General features: G+C 34.7%; 1 protein-coding gene and 1 pseudogene across 1 annotated transcript; both read left to right on the plus strand.

Moving 5' to 3' along the window:
- Window positions 1–3287: 3287 nt before the first annotated feature.
- Window positions 3288–8014, plus strand: LOC123664227 (annotated as a pseudogene).
- A 2846-nt stretch (window positions 8015–10860) lies between these two features.
- Window positions 10861–15554, plus strand: LOC123664228 (UDP-glucosyltransferase 2-like). The gene is made up of 9 exons (XM_045598821.1): window positions 10861–10921; window positions 11570–11751; window positions 12495–12582; window positions 12710–12902; window positions 13767–13947; window positions 14169–14405; window positions 14495–14714; window positions 14830–15049; window positions 15269–15554. The coding sequence occupies exons 1-9, from the start codon at window positions 10861–10863 to the stop codon at window positions 15552–15554; spliced, it is 1668 nt and encodes a 555-aa protein (XP_045454777.1).
- The last annotated feature ends 1783 nt before the right edge of the window (window positions 15555–17337 follow it).

A 17337-nucleotide genomic window follows, 5' to 3' on the forward strand; every position in this document is an offset into this window, starting at 1 on the left:
TCCCAAGTGCTGAAGCCAACATACGGTCTAAGAGTGCCTACCCGGACGTTCTGGATACCACCCCGTAAATGGGTTCCCCTGCGATATAAAAAAAAAGGTTAAAATTAGCGATGACATTCAACTGGTATGTACATCGAACAAATGTAGTTATTACTCTCCTTGGTTTTAGAAATTCCGGTAATGTTTGTTGAGATATGTTCTCACAACATAATTATCTCCGTCCGCGGTGGGTTGATTTTAAAGTTAAGAGACAGAATAAAAATCAAAAATTATCTATTTTATTTTTAGTGTGAAATCTAAGATGGAGTTACTCAGGTAGACATGTTTGTTAAAACAAGTTCATACTTTTAAGGATTATGAATTCAAGAGTGTTTTTTTAAATGATAACATTGTATGAAAAGTTTTAAGGCATGGTAGTTTTAACATAACTGTAACTAGTTTATACAAGGAAGGCACTGAGAAGAGCCCTACATCACACAATAGAATGCTGATGGTGCCGCGAGGAGGTCCTGCAGAGCATTGTTCTCTTCGTTTCAGCCGTAATACCCTACTGTTGGGCATAGGCCTCTTTCCCCATGTTGGAGAAGGATCAGAGCTTAATCCACCACGCTGCTCCAATGCGGGTTGGCTGATATATTCCCTACTATGAGTAACGATCGCTATCAGGTGTATATGATAACAACCGGGATCGACAGCTTAACGTGCTCTCCGAGGCACGGTGGGGAGACCCACAAGGACTGCACAAACACCTAGACCACGGCAAACACCTGTATGGCCAATACAAATGTTTGTCATGTGCGGGGATCGAACCCGCAACCGGCAGCACAACGGGTACAATCCATGGCTGTGACCGTTGCGCCAACTCGGCGTCTTTTATTGTTCTCTTAATTTCTGGCCCAGTAAAACAAATAATTTCTTAAAACTGGAACGATGGAAACTTTATAAGTGGTTAGACGAGACATATGATGCGAAAGTGGCGTGGAAGAATCGCCGTGGAGGTAAGGCACCTGAATAGCAATATCATGGGAGAGATAACCAAAGAAGAACTCAAAAAATATACCTATATATTATATGTAATTAAAATGTAACTCTAGTTGTAATTTAATTCAATTTATTATTGCTGCTGTGTGGTTACGGCAGTAAGAATATAGCCACCCCCTCTCTTCCCGTAGGTGTCGTAAGAGGCGACTAAGGGATAACACAGTTCACAATATAACACAGTTTGTATGAAAGTCCTATGTTTTTGAAGTAAGAGACTTGAAATTTCAAATGTAAGCTCTATAGATGGTGAAAAGGTGTCCAAATAATGTATCTTTAGAAATCAACCCCTTTTTGGGGTTAAAACGGGGGATAGTAGGTTGGCTCACTGATCACGAAATCTCCGAAACTATAACAGCTATTAACTTGAAATTTGATAAATAGGTTCCTTATAGGGTGTAAACATCCGCCAAGAACGAATTTTACGAAATTCGACCCCTAAGAGGCTAAAACGAGGGTTGGAAGTTTGTATGAAAGTCCTATGTTTTTGAAATAAGAGACCTGTAATTTAAAATGTATGCTCTATATATAGTGAGAAGGTGTTCAAGTAATGCATATTTAGCAATCAACTCCCTTTTAGGGTTAAAACGGGGTACTGTAAGTTGACTCACTCATCACGAAATCTCCGACGCTATAACAGCACAAACTTGAAATTTGGCAAGTACGTTCCTTATAGGGCGTAAACATCCGCTGAGAACGAATATTACGAAACTCGACCCTTAAGGGGATAAAACGGGGGTTGGAAGTTTGTATGAAAGTCCTATGTTATTAAGGTAAGAGATTTGAAATTTAAAATGTATGCTCTACAGATGGTGAGGAAGTGTCCAACTAATACATCGTAATCTATATCTATAAAAGAGAAAGGTCACTGACTCACTCATCACGAGAACTCAAATACCGCTGGATGGTCCATCCATCCAAGATGGACAAAGATGAAATTTGGCAGGGAGGTAGATTATAGTTAGAAGACGTCCGCTAAGAACTGATTTTACAATATTCCACCGCTAAGGGGGTTTAATTGGGGTTGATAGTTTGTATGAAACATATACAGCAGCTATAAGTTCGCCTGAAAGGCTATTTATACTGCAGCCTGAAAATAAAACTAAAAATGTGGTGTATAGAGAGGTTTTATAAAAATAACTATTAAATTATACTAAATTGTGCGTTTGAAAAAGTTATTCATGGTGATAAGCATTTCAAGTGGCTGAAATAAAAAAATAATTTGCGTTAAGCAGCTTAATTGTAATGCATATCTTTATAACCACGCGGACGTAGTCGCGGGCAACAGTTAGTGTATTATAAAACAAAGTCCCCAAAAGCGTGTGATCGATTCCTTCAAAATCTACTGAACGGATTTTCATGCGGTTTCACCAATGGAGAGAGGGCTTCAAGAGGTAGGTTTACGGAACGGCTAAGCCGATTTTGATGAGAGTTTCACTGGAAGTTTAGCGGGAAAACTTTGTGACAAACTGATTTCAACGCGGGCGAAGCCGCGGGCACAGCTAGTTACATATAAAAAGAATCAACTTTATGTTCCGACCATACAAAACGCCAATTTCCCGGAACCATTATCAAAGTAAAGTTGCATCCGGTAGATAAAAATAGTCGTAATACTTGGTACTTATAATACATTGGTCAGTAGATACAGCTATCGAAATTGCTTATCGTTACTTAAAGATACAATAAGATTACGTATCAGTTAGTCTAAGCAGATTTTTTTATACCTCGTCATAAAGAACTGTTTCTTTTAGCAGTTGTAGCGGTCAAAGCGATGCAAGTAATTCTGTTGAATAAGTAAGTTATTTCATGTTTTATTTAGTTCAAAAATGTATTATTTTGTTAAAGATTCTTAATTGATCGATAGTGAATGAAATAAACCTATTTAGCTTTCTTCTGAAGTGTTTAGAGTTTGTATAAGTTAAAGGTAAATATTAAAATCTCATTAGTTTTGTAAGTTTGATAATTGTGAGCTAGTCATAATTATTACAAACTTTTTTATATCATAAACTATTTAGCAAAGGATACAATTTTAACAATGTTACGTAATTATCATTGAACGCATTTAGTTCGTGTAACTGGGAGTGCTTGTCACCAAGGTAACAATAATTGATTTTCTTTAGTTATTGGAACGAAGTTCCTTATGGTAGGCTTGGATGAGATTGTGATTTGGCTGGGTGACCGAACTGAAAAAAATTGAGACTAAAATATATAACGGAAGTGACGTAATATCAGTCACACGACTGTACAATATGACGTATGTAAAACCGAACTCATTTAACATTAAGAGCTATAAGTTGTTGGCGGGTTTTGGTAAAATAATGAATTAAAATAGCTATCGTTGGGGTGTAGTGTCTATTTGTATAGTCCATTTTTATAGAAGTTTCCTAAATGGTAAAAATATGGTGTACTTCCGACCACAGACAATTAGAGTAATAGTTTAATTTAGTGAAGTGACACAAAGAGCAAACGAATGAACAATATTAATAAGCCATAGATGAGAGTAAAATTCATTTTATATTCAAATATTGTTGAAATTATTTAAAAACCTGATAATATATTGAATATTTTTGTTAAGAATTAGTAGAGGTAGGTACAGAATTATGAAAAAAAAAATCGAGCATCTTATATAAAAAGGCAAAGTTATTTTATATTAAATGGGATAGCGTTAAAAATATTCAGAATGAAATTGATATTCAGAAATAGTAATAGTATAAAATAAAACCTTTGCAATAAACACTACTATGAAAGATTGACATTTGTAATGTTTTGTAAGCATTTTTTTTTTCGCTCAACATAGTGGAGTAGAGTGGTGGCCACCAATCCTTCTCCTACATCCACATGGAGAAAGAGGCCTATGTCCAGAAATGGGATGTTACCGGCTGAATGTGATCAAACATACTTATAAACATTAAATACGTGTATGTTCTATCTTAAGAAATCTTAACTCTGTTTGTTTTAGGTGATAGTGATTTGAAAACGATGACGCGTCGTACTCTTTTTATACTATTACTTACAATCAATATTTTAGCGTTACCATTGACTGAAGCTTACAAGATTTTGCTGGTGAGTCCTATGCCGGCTCGGAGTCATTCTATTCTCGGCGATGGACTCGTCAGACATTTGTCACAAGCTGGTCATGAGGTAATCATTTCTATATTATTTATTATTGATATCCTGTGAATGCTATGATATATGGTATATGATAACACTCAAAGGGGCTTTTATTCTAGAGTAAGGTACATATTGTATGCTGTAAACGGACACGGTTGTATTTTAAAACAAATAGACATCTACAAAATATGAACATCCTGCCGTTGCACTGCTTTTTTTTTTGTAATACATGTTGATTAGCCACAACATAAATAAAATATGGTATGGTCAAAAACTCTTATTATGCGTGTCATAAATACAAGAAATATTTGACCAGTTGTATAAAGCAAAGAAGTGCTGTGTGGCTACGGCACTAAAGAATTTAGCCACCCCCTCTAGGCGACTAAGGGATAACAAAGTTCCACAACCATCTTGGAACTTAAGAAGCCGACCGATGGCGGGATAACCATCCAACTGCTGGTTTTGAAATACACAGGCCCAAGACGGGCAGCAGCGTCTTTGGTGCGACAAAGCCAGTACTGCGGTCACCAACCCGCCTGCCCAGCGTGGTGGCTATGGGCAAAACACATGAGTTCACGTTATTTTTGACGTAAACTTGTGGAGGCCTATGTCCAGCAGTGGACTGTATAGGCTGTAATGATGATGATGATGATAAAGCAAAGAAAACAATTCTACTTAGCTGCGGACTTTTTTGTGAGCTTCTCATTCTCATCCCTAACTCAACTGATTATCGCCCATACGTTCTAATCTGATTTAACCAATTTTTCATTCTCAGATAACATACATTACAGCTGTACCCCATGAAAAACCAATGGCTGGAGTCAAAGAGATCGACGTTAGTTCTAATTTTCGCATATTCAATGGTTCGTATCATTGATTTGTTATAATTTAGTGATTGTCGTTATGAATACTTTAAAATATTATTTTATTGTATCTCATTTATAGAGAATCTGATATAATATATCTGTTATAATTTAATCGTATACTCTTAATTTGTAGATTCAGAAATAAGTTTAAAATTATTCTTAGACAATGAATCGAAAATTGGTAGTATGACAGTAGTGATTGATCTGATGGCAACTCTTGCTGAAGAGACCTTAAAGCATTCTTCAGTTCAAAAGCTTCTTGAAAATCCAACTCAAGAGTTTGATGTTATTATCGGTGAATGGATGATGTATGATTTATACGTTGGGTGAGACTTTTTTTTTAACGTTATGAAATCATAATTTTTAGTGAAAATTAAAATAAACGTTCAACGATTATCATAACATACATTACATATCTAATGTGAATATATAAAAATGAATAGCTACATTCTTTCTTTAGTCACGCGTGAACAGTTAGACGGATTTCGCTTATCTTTCGCTTTTCTTTTCTATTTGTTTGTGTGTTTTTTGTGATTGTTAGAAAGGTTGCAATGGAAAAAATTACTCAGAAAGTTTCGTGGTGATTTGAAAAGTTAAAAAAAATAAAGGTTAAAAAAGTAATCTTAGCATTTTTCGCAATATAATTGTCAGTCGCCACACGATTGGCGCCCTTGAAAGAATTGTTTAAACTCGATAAGCACAAACACCTAATTTAAGGGCAAAAGGAAGTAGACGTTGTGGCCAATCAGAGTTCCCAAAATTATGGAATGACGGTCCAGTAATTGAGGTGATTGAGGTGGCCAGAGCTCCTGGGAGGGATCAGGGGTAGGGTTGGCAATGGGCTTGCGATGCTTCTGGAGTTGCAGACACCTGTAAGCTATGCAGCATCTATTAGCCGACCTAGTTATATAAAAAGAGTGGCCAGGATTTTTAACCAACCCGTTCCCAATCTATTGTTTAATATAATGAAATAGATATAAAATAATTTTATCCAATAATTAGGCGCGTGCAGGTCGTCGGTCTAGTTCGGATCTAGACTCACATACATGATAAATACTTTTTTAGGAACAATTTTTTATTTTTTTTTAACTATACCAATTTTATTTCAGTACTTGTAGCCAAGACATCAGTTAGACCAGTCAGTTTTTAATAAATATTACGACAGGATAATTTTTTTTGTCTCTTTCAGATTGTCAGCAATTTATCGATGTCCTTACATTTGGTTTTCATCTGTAGACCCGCATTGGAAAGTACTAAGATCTATTCATGAAATGTCTAACCCAGTGTATGTTCTAGATTCATTATCTGCAAATACACCACTTAGCTATTATCAAAGATTGCAGGAGCTGGGATCTCTAATTAAACAAATTGTTGCAGATAAATAGTAAGTAAAATTTACGCGCTTCTAAAATTGATTGACTTTTCTCTGTAAATGTTTATATAAGTACTGTTCCTCTCTCATAAATTAGCGCATTGAAATTGAAAATTCTTTAAGTGTTAATTTGCTAATCAACTAATACTTTTGTTACTTTAAATGTTAAATTTATCTTAATGTTCTTTCATAAAATCACTAAACAATATAATTTTATAGTTGTTTAACATTAACAGTTTAGTAAATCCAAGGGAAAATGAAGATTATGAACGTATATTGGTGCCTATTATTCGCAAACGTGGCTATCCTGTACCGAGCTTTGAAGAGTTGCGTTATAACGTGTCTTTGGTTCTCGGAAATTCACATGAGTCTCTTGGCAGGACAATGGCATTGCCAGCTAACTACATCAATATTGGTGGCTACCATATTGACACAAATGTGAAGCCATTACCTGAGGTAGGACAAGCGTAGAATCGTTAAGAGATAGTTATTCTAAGTAGTTCATTTTAAAATTAATTTTACCAATAGATCTTTTTGTTGCATAGGAATTGAAGAAAATTATGGACAATGCAAAGCATGGTGTTATTTACTTTAGCATGGGTTCCAATCTTAACAGTCAAACGATGCCAGATGAACTCAAGCAAAGCTTTTTAAAAATGTTCGGAAGCCTGAAACAAACCGTCTTGTGGAAATTCGAGGATGATTTGCCAAATAAACCTAACCATGTTCACATTTTGAAATTGGGCACCCCAACCAAGCATTTTAAGTAAGTAATAAATATAGGAATATAATTTGTTGCTTAATAGTTTAGAACTTATATACATTTAGGACATAAAATTAAAACGACACAATACACGAGTTCAGTATGTTATTTTTTTCAGATCATCCCAATTGTATTCTTTTCATAACCCACGGTGGTCTACTTTCGACGACTGAAACTGTACATTTTGGTAAACCAGTTATTGGAATTCCAGTCTTTGGAGATCAATTTAGCAATATAGATAGAGCAGTAGCTAAGGGATATGCTAAAAGAGTAGATCTGTCGTACACAATGGCGGATGATATTAAAATTGCTATTGATGATATAATCGGAGGTCCCAAGTAAGTAGTAACAGATATATCGAGTTCTTACTATTCTTAGACTTGTCCATAGAAGTAATTGCTGTGGTAAAACTTAAAAATAATTATTATGCAAGCCTTATCTAAATATTCAGAAAAGAAGCAGCTAGTATTGTCAATAGACAGTACTTAATATGTGTAAATTACAATAGAAACATAATCATAACGCAAAAAAAATACTTTCGAATTTTCTTTTTACAGATATAATGCAAAAGTTAAAGAATTATCATTAATTTACCACAACAGGGCGGTAGAGCCAGCCAAAAATTTAGTACATTGGGTAGAATTCGTGGTGAAGACCGGTGGAGCAAGGCATCTTCGATCACCCGCATTGGATGTACCTCTATATAAAATACTATGCCTAGACCTTATTTTTATTATTATAGCAACATTATATATAATTAAGATCAGTGTTACCTTTGCTTTTAAGAAGATAATTCGAAAAATGAAGCAATTTAATAAAAGTGATAAAAAGAAACAAAATTAGTTCATAATACATACTTGTATGATATAAAAAAATTGTTCAATTTGAAATAAAAATATATGTTCATTTGTTCTCATAATTATTTATTAAATAATTTATTTTTCAATTATGGTTTTATTTTCAACTAAAGTACGTAGAACGACTAAATGTGTGGGGATACCACCAACAATATAGTACGTAGTCTACTACAATGATTTCAATCCGTTTTTTTTTGTCCTGATAGATACTATACAGCGTCCTGCCTGTGCTAACACATACGGAGCCGAGACGTGGACACTGACGAAAGGACTGGTCCACAAGTTTAGAGTCGCTCGACGTGCAATGGAACGGGCTATCCTTGGAGTTTCTCTCAAAGATAGCATTAAAAATGAGACTATCCGTGAGAGAACGAAAGTAGCCGACATAGCCCACAGAATTAGCAAATTGAAGTGGCAGTAGGCTGGTCATCTGTGTCGCAGGACCGATGGCCGTTGGAGTAGACGGGTCCTGGAGTGGAGACCGCGTTTTGGCAAACGCAGTGTGGGACGTCCCCCGGCCCGTTGGACCGACGATCTACGTAAGATTGCCGGTGTAGGCTAAATGAGGACTGCGGAAAACTGGGATGTCTGGCGCGAACTTGGGGTGACCTATGTCCAGCAGTAGACTGCAGTAGGCTGAGCTGAGATACTATATAGTACTTATGCTATGGTGCGGCTAGTACATTGTTAAAGTTGCGGATGATATTCGAATTAAGACAGCAGACAAGTACAGTTGTTACTCTGCTTTGTAATAATAACAAGTCTTCTGTGTTCTTACAACTAATCTTCCTTCACGCTGGACTGATTTTAAAAATATCTTTTTTACTAATATAATTTGATTATTTGTTTGATATGCCATATTACGTTAAAAAAAAATAAATTGTTAAATTCAAGCTCAATGCAGTTAAGGGAAATATTAATAGAATACCAAAACTGATAGTAGGACAATATGTAAACAATTGTGTTTCCTCGCAAACGAAAAAAAATCGACTTCGATTACATCGACGAGTAAGACAACGTAGTAAGTAGACAAAAAAAAAAATAACAAACGCACTAGTCGTCACTAGGATTCTCGAGGGTTTCCCTCGATTTCTCTGGGATTTCGTCATCAGATCCCGGTTTACTTATCATGGTAGCACACTTGGAATATCTCCTTTGCAACAAAAAAAGAATTATCAAAATCGGTTCATAAACGACGAAGTTATCCACCAACATTCATAATATATATATATATATATATATATATATATATATTTAAAACGATCGAATTGAGTAACCTCCTCCTTTTTTGAAGTCGGTTAATAAATCAATACGAAGTCATTGATCTATCTCCATAAAACGAAATGTATAAAATATATGAGACCTGATAACTACTGGAAAACACAGACGTAAACATTGATAATGTTATCGGCGTAGTAAATGAGAATAAGATTCGTTAACGTTTTGTACATAATCATCATGACATGGAAGAAGTTGATTTAATATTGTAATTTTAAAACGTTTGTTGGTTTATTCGTTATTTTACGATAATTTCTTAACACTGGAATGATGGAAACTTTATGAGTGGTTAGACGAGACCTATGATGCGAAAGCGGCGTGGAAGAATCGCCGTGGAGGTGAGGCACCTGAATAGGAATATCATGGGAGAGATAACCAAAGAAGAACTCAAAAAATATACCTATATATTATATGTACCTAATTAAAATGTAACTCTAGTTGTAATTTAATTCAATTTATTATTGCTGCTGTGTGGTAACGGCAGTAAGAATATAGCCATCCCCTCTCTTCCCGTAGGTGTGGTAACAGGCGACTAAGGGATAACACAGTTCCACTACCACCTTGGAACTTAGCGTCTTCGGTGCGACAAAACCGGCCCTGCCGTCACCAACCCGCCTGCCTAGCGTGGTGACTATGGGCAAGACACATGAATTCACGCCATTATTGGCGCGAACTTGTGGAGGCCTGTATCCAGCAGTGGACTGCAATGGGCTGAAATTGCTGATTCCCGTCCGAATGTTTTTTTTAGTAAAGGTATCAATTAACTACCTATAAAATGGCAAAACTGTATAGAATAGTACATATTTTACAAATAGTACATATTTTTATGAATTAAATATATTACATATAAAAAGAATCGACTTTATGTTCCGACCATACAAAACGCCAATTTCCCGGAACCATTATCAAAGTAAAGTTGTATCCGTTAGATAAAAATAATCGTAATACTTGGTACTTATTGGTCAGTAGATACAGCTATCCAAATTGCTTATCGTTACTTAAAGATAACAAGATTACGTATCAGTAAGTCTAAGCAGATCTTTTTATACACTCGTCATAAAGAACTGTTTCTTTTAGCAGTTGTAGCGGTCAAAGCGATGCAAGTAATTCTGTTGAATAAGTAAGTTATTTCATGTTTTATTTAGTTCAAAAATGTATTATTTTGTTAAAGATTCTTAATTGATCGATAGTGAATGAAATAAACCTATTTAGCTTTCTTCTGAAGTGTTTAGAGTTTGTATAAGTTAAAGGTAAATATTAAAATCTCATTAGTTTTGTAACTTTGATAATTGTGAGCTAGTCATTATTATCACAAACTTTTTTATATTATAAACTATTTAGCAAAGGATACAATTTTAACAATGTTACGTAATTATCATTGAACCCATTTAGTTCGTGTAACTGGGAGTGCTTGTCACCAAGGTAACAATAATTGATTTTCTTTAGTTATTGGAACGAAGTTCCTTACGGCAGGCTTGGATGAGATTGTAATTTGGCTGGGTGACCGAACTGAAAAAAATTGAGGCTAAAATATATAACGGAAGTGACGTAATATCAGTCACAGTACTGTACAATATGACGTATGTAAAACCGAACTCATTTAACATTAAGAGCTATAAGTTGTTGGCGGGTTTTGGTAAAATAATGAATTAAAATAGCTATCGTTGGGGTGTAGTGTCTATTTGTATAGTCCATTTTTATAGAAGTTTCCTAAATGGTAAAAATATGGTGTACTTCCGACCACAGACAATTAGAGTAATAGTTTAATTTAGTGAAGTGACACAAAGAGCAAACGAATGAACAATATTAATAAGCCATAGATGAGAGTAAAATTCATTTTATATTCAAATATTGTTGAAATTATTTAAAAACCTGATAATATATTGAATATTTTTGTTAAGAATTAGTAGAGGTAGGTACAGAATTATGAAAAAAAAATCGAGCATCTTTATAATTTTAAGCAAAGTTATTTTATATTAAATGGGATAGCGTTAAAAATATTCAGAATGAAATTGATATTCAGAAATAGTAATAGTATAAAATAAAACCTTTCCAATAAACACTACTATGAAAGATTGACATTTGTAATGTTTTGTAAGCATTTTTTTTTCGCTCAACATAGTGGAGTAGAGTGGTGGCCACCAATCCTTCTCCTACATCCACATGGAGAAAGAGGCCTATGTCCAGAAATGGGATGTTACCGGCTGAATGTGATCAAACATACTTATAAACATTAAATACGTGTATGTTCTATCTTAAGAAATCTTAACTCTGTTTGTTTTAGGTGATAGTGATTTGAAAACGATGACGCGTCGTACTCTTTTTATACTATTACTTACAATCAATATTTTAGCGTTACCATTGACTGAAGCTTACAAGATTTTGCTGGTGAGTCCTATGCCGGCTCGGAGTCATTCTATTCTCGGCGATGGACTCGTCAGACATTTGTCACAAGCTGGTCATGAGGTAATCATTTCTAGATTATTTATTATTGATATCCTGTGAATGCTATGATATATGGTATATGATAACACTCAAAGGGGCTTTTATTCTAGAGTAAGGTACATATTGTATGCTGTAAACGGAAACGGTTGTATTTTAAAACAAATAGACATCTACAAAATATGAACATCCTGCCGTTGCACTGCTTTTTGTTTGTAATACATGTTGATTAGCCACAACATAAATAAAATATGGTATGGTCAAAAACTCTTATTATGCGTGTCATAAATACAAGAAATATTTGACCAGTTGTATAAAGCAAAGAAGTGCTGTGTGGCTACGGCACTAAAGAATTTAGCCACCCCCTCTAGGCGACTAAGGGATAACAAAGTTCCACAACCATCTTGGAACTTAAGAAGCCGACCGATGGCGGGATAACCATCCAACTGCTGGTTTTGAAATACACAGGCCCAAGACGGGCAGCAGCGTCTTTGGTGCGACAAAGCCAGTACTGCGGTCACCAACCCGCCTGCCCAGCGTGGTGGCTATGGGCAAAACACATGAGTTCACGTTATTTTTGACGTAAACTTGTGGAGGCCTATGTCCAGCAGTGGACTGTATAGGCTGTAATGATGATGATGATGATAAAGCAAAGAAAACAATTCTACTTCTGCGGACTTTTTTGTGAGCTTCTCATTCTCATCCCTAACTCAACTGATTATCGCCCACACCGTTCTAATCTGATTTGACCAATTTTTCATTCTCAGATAACATATATTACAGCTGTACCCCATGAAAAACCAATGGCTGGAGTCAAAGAGATCGACGTTAGTTCTAATTTTCGCCTATTTAATGGTTCGTATCATTGATTTGTTATAATTAAGTTATTGTCATTATGAATCCTTTAAAATATTATTTTATTGTATCTCATTTATAGATATATGATATCTGTATAATTTAATCGTATACTCTTAATTTGTAGATTCAGAAATAAGTTTAAAATTATTCTTAAACAATGAATCGAAAATGGGTAGTATGACAATAATGATTGATCTGATGGCAACTCTTGCTGAAGAGACCTTAAAGCATTCTTCAGTTCAAAAGCTTCTTGAAAATCCAACTCAAGAGTTTGATGTTATTATCGGTGAATGGATGATGTATGATTTATACGTTGGGTGAGACTTTTATTTTAACGTTATGAAATCATAATTTTCAGTGAAAATTAAAAGATAAGTTCAACGATTATCATAACATAAATTACATATCTTATGTGTATATATAAAATTGAATAGCTACATTCTTTCTTTAGTCACGCGTGAACAGTTAGACGGATTTCGCTTATCTTTCGCTTTTCTTTTCTATTTGTTTGTGTGTTTTTTGTGATTGTTAGAAAGGTTGCAATGGAAAAACTTTCTCAGAAAGTTTCGTGGTGAATTGAAAAGTTAAAAAAAATAAAGGTTAAAAAAGTAATCTTAGCATTTTTCGCAATATAATTGTCAGTCGCCATACAATTGGCGCCCTTGAAAGAATTGTTTAAAATCGATAAGCACAAACACCTAATTTAAGGGCAAAAGGAAGTAGACGTTGTGGCCAATCAGAGTTCCCAAAATTATGGAATGACGGTCCAGTAATTGAGGTGATTGAGGTGGCCAGAGCTCCTGGGAGGGATCAGGGGTAGAGTTGGCAATGGGCTTGCAATGCTTCTGGAGTTGCAGACATCTGTAAGCTATGCAGCATCTATTAGCCGACCTAGTTATATAAAAAGTGTGGCCAGGATTTTTAATCAACCCGTTCCCAATCTATTGTTTAATATAATGAAATAGATATAAAATAATTTTACCCAATAATTAGACGCGTGCAGGTCGTCGGTCTAGTTCGGATCTAGACTCACATACATGATAAATACTTTTTTAGGAACAATTTTTTAATCTTTTTTTTAACTATACCAATTTTATTTCAGTACTTGTAGCCAAGACATCAGTTAGACCAGTTAGTTTTTAATAAATATTACGACAGGATAATTTTTTTGTCTCTTTCAGATTGTCAGCAATTTATCGATGTCCTTACATTTGGTTTTCGTCTGTAGACCCGCATTGGAAAGTACTAAGATCTATTCATGAAATGTCTAACCCAGTGTATGTTCTAGATTCATTATCTGCAAATACACCACTTAGCTATTATCAAAGACTGCAGGAGCTGGGATCTCTAATTAAACAAATTGTTGCAGATAAATAGTAAGTAAAATTTATGCGCTTCTAAAATTAATTGACTTTTCTCTGTAACTGTTTATATACGTACTGTTCCTCTCTCATAAATTAGCGCATTGAAATTGAAAATTCTTTAAGTGTTAATTTGCTAATCAACGAATACTTTTGTTACTTTAAATGTTAAATTTATCATAATGTGTTTTCATAAAATCACTAAACAATATAATTTTATAGTTGTTTAACATTAACAGTTTAGTAAATCCAAGGGAAAATGAAGATTATGAACGTATATTGGTGCCTATTATTCGCAAACGTGGCTATCCCGTACCGAGCTTTGAAGAGTTGCGTTATAACGTGTCTTTGGTTCTCGGAAATTCACATGAGTCTCTTGGCAGGACAATGGCATTGCCAGCTAACTACATCAATATTGGTGGCTACCATATTGACACAAATGTGAAGCCATTACCTGAGGTAGGACAAGCGTAGAATCGTTAAGAGACAGTTATTCTAAGTAGTTCATTTTAAAATTAATTTTACCAATAGATCTTTTTGTTGCATAGGAATTGAAGAAAATTATGGACAATGCAAAGCATGGTGTTATTTACTTTAGCATGGGTTCCAATCTTAACAGTCAAACGATGCCAGATGAACTTAAGCAAAGCTTTTTAAAAATGTTCGGAAGCCTGAAACAAACCGTCTTGTGGAAATTCGAGGATGATTTGCCAAATAAACCTAACAATGTTCACATTTTGAAATGGGCACCCCAACCAAGCATTTTAAGTAAGTAATAAATATAGGAATATAATTTGTTGCTTAATAGTTTAGAACTTATATACATTTAGGACATAAAATTAAAACGACACAATACACGAGTTAAGTATGTTATTTTTTTCAGATCATCCCAATTGTATTCTTTTCATAACCCACGGTGGTCTACTTTCGACGACTGAAACTGTACATTTTGGTAAACCAATTATTGGAATTCCAGTCTTTGGAGATCAATTTAGCAATATAGATAAAGCAGTAGCTAAGGGATATGCTAAAAGAGTAGATCTGTCGTACACAATGGCGGATGATATTAAAATTGCTATTGATGATATACTCGGAGATCCCAAGTAAGTAGTAACAGATATATCGAGTTCTTACTATTCTTAGACTTGTCCATAGAAGTAATTGCTGTGGTAGAACTTAAAAATAATTATTATGCAAGCCTTATCTAAATATTCAGAAAAGAAGCAGCTAGTATTGTCAGTAGACAGTACTTAATATGTGTAAATTACAATAGAAACATAATCATAACGCAAAAAAATTACTTTCGAATTTTCGTTTTACAGATATAATGCAAAACTTAAAGAATTATCAATAGTTTATCACAACAGGGCGGTAGAGCCAGCCAAAAATTTAGTACATTGGGTAGAATTCGTGGTGAAGACCGGTGGAGCAAGGCATCTTCGATCACCCGCATTGGATGTACCTCGATTTAAAATACTATGCCTAGACCTTATTTTTATTATTATAGCAACATTATATATAATTAAGATTAGTGTTACCTTTGCTTTTAAGAAGATAATTCGAAAAATGAAGCAATTTAATAAAAGTGATAAAAAGAAACAAAATTAGGTCATAATACATACTTGTATAATATAACAAAATTGTTCAATTTGAAATAAAAATATATGTTCATTTTGTTCTCATAATTATTTATTATATAATTTATTTTTCAATTATGGTTTTATTTTCAACTGAAGTACGTAGAACGACTAAATGTGTGGGGATACCACCAACAATATAGTACGTAGTCTACTACAATGATTTCAATTAAATAAAAGTGATAAAAAGAAACAAAATTAGTTCATAATACATACTTGTATAATATAACAAAATTGTTCAATTTGAAATAAACATATATGTTCATTTGTTCTCATAATTATTTATTATATAATTTATTTTTCAATTATGGTTTTATTTTCAACTGAAGTACGTAGAACGACTAAATGTGTGGGGATACCACCAACAATATAGTACGTAGTCTACTACAATGATTTCAATCCGTTTTTTTTTTGTCCTGGTAGATACTATACAGCGTCCTGCCTGTGCTAACATACGGAGCCGAGATGTGGACACTGACGAAGGGACTGGTCCACAAGTTTAGGGTCGCTCAACGTGCAATGTAACGGGCTATGCTTGGAGTTTCTCTCAAAGATAGCATTAAAAATGAGCCTATCCGTGAGAGAACGAAAGTAGCCGACATAGCCCACAGAATTAGCAAATTGAAGTGGCAGTGGGCTGGTCATCTGTGTCGCAGGACCGATGGCCGTTGGAGTAGACGGGTCCTGGAGTGGAGACCGCGTTTTAGCAAACGCAGTGTGGGACGTCCCCCGGCCCGTTGGACCGACGATCTACGTAAGATTGCCGGTGTAGGCTAAATGAGGACTGCGGAAAACCGGGATATCTGGCGCGAACTTGGGGAGGCCTATGTCCAGCAGTAGACTGCAGTAGGCTGAGCTGAGATACTATACAGTACTTATGCTATGGTGCGGCTAGTACATTGTTAAAGTTGCGGATGATATTCGAGTTAAGACAGCAGACAAGTACAGTTCTTACTCTGCTTTGTAATAATAATGTCTTCTGTGTTTTTACAACTAATATTCCTTCACGCTGGGTTGATTTCAAAAATATCTTCTTTACCAATAAAATTCTTGAAAATTAAATTATTTGTTTGATATGCCATATTACGTTAAAAACAACAATGCAGTTAAGGGAAATATTAATAGAATGCCAAAACTGATAGTCGGATAATATGTAAACAATTGTGTTTGCTCGCAAACGAAAAAAAACCGACTTCGATTACAGCGACAACGTAAGTAGACAAAAAAATTAACAAATGCACTAGTCGTCACTAGGATTTTCGAGGGATTCCCTCGATTTCTCTGGGATTTCATCATCAGATCCCGGTTTCCTTATCATGGTAGCACACTTGGAATATCTCCTTTGCAACAAAAAAAGAATTATAAAAATCGGTTCATAAACGACGAAGTTATCCACCAACATTCATAATGTTTATATATATATTTTAAACGATCGAATTGAGTAACCGCCTCCTTTTTTGAAGTCGGTTAATAAATCAATACGAAGTCATTGATCTATCTCCATAAAACGAAATGTATAAAATATATGAGACCTGATAACTACTGGAAAACACAGACGTAAACATTGATAATGTTATCGGCGTAGTAAATGAGAATAAGATTCGTTAACGTTTTGTACATAATCATCATGACATGGAAGAAGTTGATTTAATATTGTAATTTTAAAACGTTTGTTGGTTTATTCGTTATTTTACGATAATTTCTTAACAGTGGAATGATGGAAACTTTATGAGTGGTTAGACGAGACCTATGAT

The sequence above is a fragment of the Melitaea cinxia genome, chromosome 21 (genome assembly GCF_905220565.1).
Source record: "Melitaea cinxia chromosome 21, ilMelCinx1.1, whole genome shotgun sequence".
Taxonomy (NCBI): Eukaryota; Metazoa; Arthropoda; class Insecta; order Lepidoptera; family Nymphalidae; genus Melitaea; species Melitaea cinxia.